Source organism: Sprattus sprattus (assembly GCF_963457725.1).
Source record: "Sprattus sprattus genome assembly, chromosome: 16".
In the NCBI taxonomy this organism is placed as follows: domain Eukaryota; kingdom Metazoa; phylum Chordata; class Actinopteri; order Clupeiformes; family Clupeidae; genus Sprattus; species Sprattus sprattus.
This window is the reverse complement of record NC_137914.1, coordinates 8,101,344-8,111,561: the sequence shown is the minus strand read 5'-3', so window position 1 is coordinate 8,111,561 and position 10,218 is coordinate 8,101,344. Positions and strand designations below refer to the sequence as shown.

At 41.3% G+C, this 10,218-nt stretch overlaps 1 protein-coding gene across 1 annotated transcript; it reads right to left on the bottom strand.

Annotated features, from left to right (window-relative positions):
- Nucleotides 1–813: 813 nt before the first annotated feature.
- Nucleotides 814–8,733, bottom strand: slc35a2 (solute carrier family 35 member 2). The gene is made up of 5 exons (XM_080854621.1): nucleotides 8,366–8,733; nucleotides 6,736–6,921; nucleotides 5,282–5,433; nucleotides 4,109–4,833; nucleotides 814–891 (listed from the first exon to the last, which is right to left on the bottom strand). The coding sequence occupies exons 1-5, from the start codon at nucleotides 8,436–8,438 to the stop codon at nucleotides 864–866; spliced, it is 1,164 nt and encodes a 387-aa protein (XP_080710747.1). The 5' UTR covers nucleotides 8,439–8,733; the 3' UTR covers nucleotides 814–863.
- Between the last annotated feature and the right edge of the window lie 1,485 nt (nucleotides 8,734–10,218).

Below are 10,218 nucleotides of genomic sequence, written 5' to 3'. Positions count from 1 at the left end.
CACCAGTCATATACATCATTTATACTTGTCACAGTTCAATTCAATAATTGCTATTTCTTACTTGTTATTTTAATATATTGCATAGAAAGCATATGCACTGCGTTGCTGTGAAATAGTTGAAGCAGAACTAAAATGTCTTAAAAAAAAAAAAACATTACCCACTTTTGCCATGATGTTTTTAACTGAAGGTATGTATTAGCGCCAAAAGGGGGCACCAATGTGTAACAGATCGAGCCACCCATCAATTTGATCATCAGTCGCATGACAAATTCACACACACCATTCAGGCAGTCCTTCTGAAAGCAGAAATATGGTTCTATATATGGTTCTCTGTCCAATGGTTCTTAGTATTAGAGTGCATCACTAAAAGAAATACATTGTTTGAGAATGTAGATTCTAAAGACACCTAAATGAATGTGTAAAGAGTGCTTGTTCATATTTTACATTACAGTTAGATGTGAGCAGACAGCTCAACATAAATACTTACTTTTTGAATGAGGTATAAAAGAAATGCAAACCATAATAATCTATTACAAACTGGTAGTGTCATATATCATGGAATGCCATAAAGCAATTTAACCATTAAATGTTACCAATTGGATAAGTTACATGATCAAAGTCCATAGTGTGTGTCAATACTACAGGTTTCAATTCATGACAAACAATAAGATGGGTCCACTGATCTCTAATAAAACATTGTATTAAAGATCAGTGGATAGTACAGACATATAGAAATGCATTAACTGCTACAACTCACAAATAACAGAAGGCACTTGAACCATCATGTATCCATGTCTCAGTTTTGATTTGGCAGGGCTCTTTCACAACCTTTATTATATCACTGCAGCAGGACTGTGATGGTCTCAGCTTCCCTTTTCCTTCCCAGAATTCCTAGAAAACCAAAAAAGAGAAGAAAGCATAGCAGTGAGTCAGAGAAACCCCTTTATAATCACAAGCAACACATCAGTTATAGGGGTGAGCTGCACACCATTTTATATATGCATTAGGCTGCCTTTGACATGGGTGTAGTAAAGCCTTAATTTTGCCTGATTTATAGTGGTGGATAAAGTGGCTCAATAAAGACTGGGGACCCACAACACATTATTGTTATTTTTTTTTATACAACAGTTATAAATCACCCCACCATCACTATCAGCATAATGTATTGTCCCTGCCAGGAATAGGATCCATTCACTTCCTTGTTAGTGATAACACTGCCGGAAACTATGAGACACTCAATGCCACTCAAGACACTAGAACTAGGAAGAAGGATGGTAAATCCCAGAATTTGACAGAAGATTTAATGGCCTCTTGGTAGCCTGCAGGTAATGGCTTTGCATTAAACCTTCTTGGAGACTTCATTCATTGGATTCTGATATATACATTTCTTCCATTCAATGTATTCAATTATTATATATTTATGCATTTTAATCATTAAGCATTATTAATGATTAGCCAACAGAAAAGTCTTTAAAAAAAATCTTCAACATACACACCAAGAAAGTAATAATCCAATTCTTGATTTATTTTATTTTCCATTTGACCAGGCTGTACCTTTACAGCATATATCATGTAAAACAGTTTCAAATGTTTTATTTTTTTTGTATTTAAAGCATGAAAAAATATGGAATCAGTATATTTACAAGTCAAATTTGATGCTGATTAGAAATAAGAAAATGTTCACTAATTGCTGTAATGTATTGTTTACCTCAAGAAAGAGGCAATAATGAGAACACAGCCAGCCATTGGCTGGTAAAGTGAGTTCATGTATGCATTTCAAAACCAGATGATTTGTGTCAAGGTAGCACGGGTCCTAATAATGTTTTTACAAAGTAGCAAAACTCTACAGTGCAGATATGATATGACTGCAAATACTTTTATGAGACTGACAGATTAGCTGTTCATGATAATAAATCGCTTTGATAAGATCAGGCCAGACACGAAAGGTAACATCGAAACATACAAGTTGACGCCAGACAACATGTCAGCACCTTTGCTGATGTCACATCAGTGCCTAATCACGACTCCAACAAGTAGTGAAGAATGACACATGAAATCAGAGCTGCCTGCAGACATCGACATTTATCAAGACCAGACTCCCTTGATCCAGTCATTCAAAAAAAAAAGAGTTTAATTCACCCAGTGACGCCACAGTAATCACCATGTAAAGAATATAAATGTAATGTCCCACTGAGGCGTACTCAACACCACTTGTGATTATGACACTTAACATCCCCCTACCATAAAACCGCTTATAAAAACCCCCACCCAGCAAGCCTGTGGTTGCCATGAGACAAGAGAGTATAGAACTTTTTGATTTCACTTCATGGATGTCCATTAACATTCATTGAGTCTCAGCTGATGTCTTTTAAAGTCATCTAACATGAGACCACTTTTGGTATGACCATAACAGAAAAAATACCCAAACACGAAAAGAAAAACCCACATAAATATAGATAAACACCTCAAAATTAAACCTCCTCAGAGAAATAATATTTCAATACTATACACATTTGTTTTTAGAAAAGCTCTTATTGACATTAAAGTTCAGCACAGTCCATTTTACATGTGGATCAAGAGAAGGCACAGCATGTCCATTTGTGAACTTAGGTGAAGCAGAAAAGCGCTCCGTCTTCTCTCCCAATCAGTTATAAGGTGCCGTTTGGATGGATAGTAATGTTTCTAAATCATCCCAACCTCAAAGACAAGCTCTAACTCCTGGTAATCAGAAAAGAAAAAAAGCATTCTGTGTAGGTAACAGGTTCTCTGCAGCATAATATGTGAATGTTCTGCAATAGTCCTTACCACTGCAATGTCAGGGCACTTGCACTGAATATAAGCTACAATCTGGGCCTTTGTTGGTTATGTTTTTGGTGGTTCAGTGACTCTGGATTTGGGTCCACTAAACCACCAATACATTGGTACAGTGGACCCAAATCTACACATGATCTTCCTGCAGTATCAGAATCTAATGAGTATGTGCCATGGTATAATTTGCTGGTTATTTCCACACAGCTTCTGTAGTGAATATTACTTCGAAGACATTGCATTGGCAATCACATGAACTTGTCAGCTGGTTGTAAACTCAAACATAATATATCTCTGATATATGGTCCATCTTCCTGTACATTTACACAGAATAGTGAATCTGAATTCTTTACATTTTAATTATATACATTTTTTTTAAATGAATATCCACTTCTTTCCAGTAAACCCTAGACAAATTCACAGTGGTATAAACTTATTTATACCATAAGTTCTTTTTTGACATAGAAATATATTGCCAGTGGATATAAATATAAATATGATTTAAAAGATTTTGGAAATAATAATACAAACAAATGAAAAGATAGTGCTTTGTTTGTTGTGATGGCTGAATAGCTTGTGAAAGAGAGCAATATTGAAGTGAAAGCTGATTATTCCAATTTTATACAGACAATGTGTGTGGCAAATATACGATTTAGCTATATGCCTTCTCTGGGCATCAGCCAAGTTTAAAATCTATAGCATTATCGGACATGATCATACCACTAACCCTTTTTTCACATGTGATAAGGCATACCACTGATATGGAAAATAATAAACTTTAAGGCAAACAGGGAGGCTGTGAGTATGGTACAAAAAATAAAAACAACAAACAAAAGTCACCCAATAGTGTGACATAAGCATTAAGCCACAAGACCATAATTTTCTTAGTGGTGGCATGACCGAATGCATCATTAGTATGTTAGACAGAGCCAAATGCATGTTTTGTACCTTGTGCTTTTCAAAAAACAAAAAATAGAAAAGACACAGTAAACAAAAGCTGAAACATAGGTGCCAGGTAGCCCCATTGTGTTATGTGGCCTGAGAAAGAGCAGGATGTGTCTTTTATAACAGAGTACATCAACATGGTCATGGTTTCATGCCCATCTCTGACGTTCCCTCAGTCAAAAACACTGAGAAGTGTTAAGAGTTAAGAGATTTTTAAAAAAGACAAAAAAAAGTTGACAGGAAAGAACAGGTCATGAAGAAATTAGAAGATCCAGTGAGCAGTGAGAAGTTGTTACGAGAGGGGAAGGATGGATGAAGAAGGCTTTAAAAGAGGAATCATTTCAACACAACTGACTTTGAAAGGAAAGCCTCCAGCTCTGAGTCTCCTCCTGGGCTGCCGCTCCTGTGGCTCACGGCGGAAAGCGCAGGGGACGAGGATGATGCTGCGGCGGCGGCGGCGGCGCTCGACCTGGGCAGACTGTACATGTACACGGCCCCAATGACCATCCCCGCGCCCAGGGTGAAGACCAGGTCGACGTGGAAGCCGAAGAGGTAGACGGACATGACGGTGGAAACCACGATTGAAAAGGAGGTGGCAAAGCCCTTCAAGATGTTGTCGGCGTACTTCACCACAACGGCCACCAGGAGGCCGCCAAACGCCTGATTGAGGATCACTCCCCACACCATGGATGTGTAGCCGAATTGGAAGCCCTTCTCGGCGATGGCTGCGCCGTCGTTCCACCACATGCCCAGCAGGCCCAGCACCATGCCGAAGATGCCCAGCTGCACGTTCCGCAGCCACACCGACGCCGAGCTGCCCTTCAGGATCTTCTCAAAGTAGACCCCGGCGAAGCCCGACGACAGGCATGACACCACCACTGCCACCAGGCCCTTGGAGTAGCTCTGGCTGGGGTCGGCCACCGTGGTCTCCTTCTGCTTGCCGACCTCCTGTTGCACCTGGACGATGGCCACGCCGGCGAACAGCAACAGCAGGGAAACCCACTGCACACGTGACAGGCTTTTCCGCAACATCAGCACGGAGAAGAGGGCCGTGGTCAGGATCTTCAGCTGATACGTCACCTGGAGACGGAGGGCAGAGAGAAAGAAAACAGAGACACAGAAATGAGGAGTGAGAAAAGAAAGAAAAAAAAGAAAGAGTGGATGAGAAGTGTGAAGTGTGAGAGAAGAAAGCAGGCACATAAACGTTATCAGCAGAGGAAAGCACCAAGATGTCGGAATCAGGCATGAAGTTGAAAGTTTATCATCGTGTATACAGAACACAAGGCAACCGGCGCCATCTATTAATGTAGGGGTTGCTTTGTGACCTTAAGTTGGAACTGACAGTAATCAACTCCGCAAGAGTCTGGGGCAACAGGTCTGGCTTTCATAAGAGAGGGAACAATAAACAAAGATGAAAGGAGAACATGACGGAGAGAAAGCCAAAGGGCAGGGCAGTAAAGTCTTCTTCTTCTGTTGTGTTTTACCTTCAGGCTACTAAGGTTATTATGGCTATGCAAATCCATCTCACCTGGAATGTTGCTGCTGGGAGGTTTGAAATGGCCACGTATTGCAGGTTGTTCTGGAGTGTGTAGATAAGGGATGGGACAGCCAGTTTTAGCGTGTCCCTGAACTGAAGAACTACAGAGTCATACAGGAGAACCCCAAACTCCTTGAGGTTACCTACAAATAGAAAAAGAGGACCACATGAATGGTATGGAATCAGATCAATGCCATAAATATTTTGTAATCTGTAATATAGATTTTGTATATGTAACATAGATTTAGTATCTGTGAAACCATCTACACTTTCAAAACCTATCTTCACTTCCAAAATGTATTTACAGATACAGATTTCAAATACGAAATGTATCTACACTTTCAAAAACTATCTACACTTTCAAAAACTATTTACACTTTTAAAAACTATCTTCACTTTCAAAATCTATTTGCAGATACGGATTTCAGTTACGCATTACGGATAGGGATACGGATTTCTGTTACGAATTACAAAATCTTTTTGGCACTGTCTTTACTGCCTTTCTAAAGAGCCAATCAGAGCTTTTGGCAGATTTTCTAAAGCGCCAATCAACACATTGTATCCTCTACTGACTAGCCAATCAGCGCTAGCTTGCTGGCAACTGCTGCTGGCCCGCTCAGTATTCAATAGTTATAACCTAAATCTGCCACCGCTCTGCCTAGGGAGAGATCTGGGGTCTCCCCCGCACGGTTTGAATACAATTCGGTGTACGAACACCGTGGGGGAAGTTGAACAAGCATGCCTTATGTCTGGCCCAAAGGGCTGATGAACACCTGTACTATTTAGTTAATCTTAGGCTCTGGCGATTCAGAGATCGCTTGGCTGCAGAACGCATTGTAACTAAGAAATTGGTCTCATATATCTCTTCCACTGAGACGCTAGAAAACTCGCTTCCACACAAAATACACAGTAAAACGTTTTCAAGGACTTCAGAAAAGGGTTACAAATAGCCTACCCCAAAGTGCCATGAAAAGAAACGAAAATGACATTACAAGGTGGTTTTGAAATCAGGCTGGTCATTATCCAGCTGTTGAGGATGCATACTTAACGGTATACCCCCACCATCACTTTGCATGTGTGTGGAGAACAAGACAATAGCAGTCTGTCTGCTAAATGTTCTCATCGTGATAATGGGTCATATGAATACAACAAAACAATCTGCATTTTATGGGATGAAAATGGCTAAACACACCACCACTCATCCTGTACCTTGCAAGGCCAATGATGACGTAGCGTCAACCATTTAGGACTTCTCTATATCCTGGTATTTACACACTCTATTAAACTCTCAGCTCCTCCCCACCCTCCTTCTCAACCCCTTGCCTGCTTCTAAGTGTTTAAAAAAATTATGCAGTGGGTGGGGTTAGGCTCAGAGCTGAGGGTAAACTTACAATTCAAACATGTCTGCAATCCAACCTCTAAACACGGCAATCAAGGAGACTTACCCCTTTTCTGAAACAATATGATAAGCAGACAAGTGCAGACTTTGAGAATCTCTGCCATGACAACAGCTGAGGTGGCAAAGAAGCGATCCCCAGGCAGTGTGCGGACATATCGGATGCTGAGGATGAGTGAGGCATTCTGGATCACCAGGATAGCCAAACTGATGTACTTCAACTTCTTGTTCACCTCTGTTTAGAAGGGCAAAATTACAAAAGAAAAGGTTAAATCAATTATTATGTCATTGACGGTCTGTGCTATAAGAGACTTCCTTTCACACAGATACAGGTAGACACAGTTATTTCTGTTTACAAGATTCTAGACACGGATCTTTAAGAATACTGCAAATTGTATCGCTATGTGATTCTGTACCAATATTCACTTTGTATGAAAAAGAAACATAATATATATATATATATTATTATCCAACACTTCAAGGTAAATCACTAGTCAAAAACTCAATGCACAAGAGCAAGCCGTTTGCAAGCCTAGGTAAACAGCAAAAGGCTGACGTTATACAAAGACATCCTTTTAGTACACTCTGAATAAGGAAAGTGTTCTCGAAGTAAGCAAATAAAGGTTAAGGCAAAGAAAGGTGGAGTCCAAGGAATACTGACAGTTTGAAACCAGAAGTGGTTACACCTAGTCGTAAAAGCTCAGGTACTCTGCAATCTACTTAAATGAAACAAATATAAATAATAATTTTATCTTGTAAAAACAAATGCAAATAGCATTATATCGTGAAAAAAACACATACTAAACGTAGGGTAATATATCTGAAAACTCGTCTAATTTGCTTGTCGTTTACCCAACCCACAAAGTTAATGTATATGATGGGTTGTATGATCAATGAATCTGTCAAAAAGCATAATTACCTTCGGTCATTGTTCACCTGTAGAAACGACTAGCTGTGCACAGAGGACACTGCAGTTCAGGATACCCATCCCTTTATAAGACCTTACTGAGAATCCAATGGGAGTCCTTCTGAATATCTAATGAGCTAGATAAGGCACTGAAAATATATTCTGACTTAAATTTACATGAAGAACGAAGCACATTCTGTTTTACTTACCGATTTTAGCTAATGGTTTTAAGGTCTGCGCTAACTTCTGTTAATTTAGCTTGCTATTTAGCCAGTTTACTAGCTAACATTAGCTTATGACAGGTACATTTGTACAACGTTATCCATTCCACACGACGATCAATGACAACACAATCCAGCAGGCACTACTAATAGGCTATAGTAGCATTAGACTTCAAGTGTAATTCAAAATTGGGCAGATAACATTAATAGCAGAGGGTTCTGTGCCTAACAGGCTAGCCGTGTTTCCGCATCTGGTAACTTATGCTATCTAAAGTTCACTGTTGAGAGTTAAGATTTAAGTCGAAGTGTAGCGACCTAGCGAGGAGACGTAACACATCACACGCCATTGGATCTATAATATTTGTTGTCCGAATTACTGGAGCTATTGTGGTCCTCTTTAGTGAACATTAGCTGCCTAATGTCAGACGGCTAGCTAGCAGGGAAGCAGATAAGTGATAACGTTATGGTCACTAACTTTAACAAGTGTGAGGTAAACAACATAATAACGTTACAGGTTCGCAGACTCTACTGTTCCAGTGTTCCAGTTTTACCTTCATTTTGTTTACTGCGAGAACTCTTCTCTTCACCAACTCCAGAGCCCGGGCCTTGGCTGCTCCCTGCCATGTTGGCATTGACGTTTCAGTGCGCTGAACTAGCTAGCTAACAAATACCAAGTCCTCCAATAATGTTACACTGGTCAGCTAGCAATAAATCGGAGAAGACTTGCTTCAACACAGTCCCCACTCCCACTTTAATACAGCTGGACCCTATACTGCTGCAGTCGAAGTCAAACTATGAAAAGACAGAGACCCTGACTTTGAGGACATTGTTGAGAACGTAAGAATGTGAAATGCTGTGTCAAAATAAACCTAGTTGCCTACCCTAGTAGCTAAGTCTGTTACTATGCACCTTTACAATCATCCCCTTCTCGCTAGCCACATTCATCCACTTCAGTTCCTGTATTTCCGCCTTGTCTGCCGCGGCCACTGCCATTGGTCCGTAGAGCAGTTGCTTTAAAAACAGAGTTTGCGCATCTTCGGCGAATCCCGATGTCTGCCATCTACTGTAGAAACGCTACGGAATGCATTTGACAAAGGATTGTTTGTCATTCAATGTACCTCCTGCCTTAACTCTTCACTGGACTTAAAGACGAGGATAAAATACAAGTATTTATTCATTTACATATTTAGTGCCTCATTTAATCATGTATTTCAGGATTTATGTAACGGCCCTAATGATTTACTCTATAGACATAGCCTATTTATGTATTTACTATTGCTTTAAAAGGCATCGCATATCCAGTTGCTGCAATCTATTCATTGGGTTACATTTAACACGTCATGATAAGTGAAGTTTGTTGAAATACGTGTGTGTCTTGTCCGCAAGTGAATTGCTAATTGGTAGGAGAACCGGTTTGCAAAGTCATACATCTCAAAACAGGCTCCCCAGGACTTGGGCTCTGAGTCTGAGTCACTTGTTAAACAGGAATAGGATTTTTAGGGTGGGGATGTGAGGGGTTTTTCTTTGTGGTATTCAGAACATTTAATGCAATTTTCTGTTCTAGAAAATAAAGAGTTTGTCTGTACCCGATCTCTCAGTTGATCACCTGTAATGGCACAGCAGCAGTTGACAGCAGCTCTCAGCAGGCCTGGTCAAAATCGACTCAAGCCAGTTACCTGGAAATTACAAGGTGTGGTGTTTCAACTTCACACTGTACCCAAGGGTAATGTGGCCGCTGAAGCTGTGCGAAGTCACTTCGTCAGCCGTGAGCAAGATGGATGCAAAGACCAGCTCGTTCATCCTCAAATGGCTAGGGCTCCCAAGGGTCCACTCAACGGCCAGCCTGTATGGAAAGAATACACTTCAGCTTCCCCTGAAATCTATCACCATAGGTTACAGGCAGGAGAAGGCAAGGCTGGTGATGGAGCTGAGGGACTCTACAGATGAGACAGTGAGGGACATGGAAGCCCGGGTGTTGACTGGGAGGAAGTGGAGGGCCGAGGAGGAGGTGCAGAAGGCAGTGGGCAGGCTGCAGCAACAGGAGATGGTGGGCAGAGTCCAGACGGGGCGCGCTGGCCTTGGGTGTGAAGATCCTTCTATTCTGTGGTCCAGAGCTAGCATGAAGGAGAGGAAGGATCTTGTTGTTTCGGAGGTGACAAAGATGGCAGAGGAAGAGTACAGGGTCAAGGCAGTGGCGCAGGGACGCTGGACGACGTGGGAGGGGGTTGCGGGTCGGGTGGTGAGCTGGGCAGACTTCTGGAAACTGCCACAGGCTCGACTCAGTTTCCTCATCAGGGCAACCTACGACACTCTGCGCTCCCCCCGAAACCTCCAACAGTGGCTGGGCACGGAGCAGGCCTGTGACCTCTGTGGGACCATCAATTCTTCCCTACAACACACTCTG

Excerpts from the sequence above, each read along its gene's own strand:
- slc35a2 (XM_080854621.1), bottom strand. The coding sequence starts at position 8,438 with ATGGCAGGGAGCAGCCAAGGCCCGGGCTCTGGAGTTGGTGAAGAGAAG. Across the intron at positions 6,922-8,365 it reads TCGCAGTAAACAAAATGAAG|AGGTGAACAAGAAGTTGAAG; the intron begins GTAAAACTGGAA and ends CCTTCTAAACAG. Across the intron at positions 892-4,108 it reads CTGGAGGCTTTCCTTTCAAA|GAATTCTGGGAAGGAAAAGG; the intron begins GTCAGTTGTGTT and ends TTGGTTTTCTAG.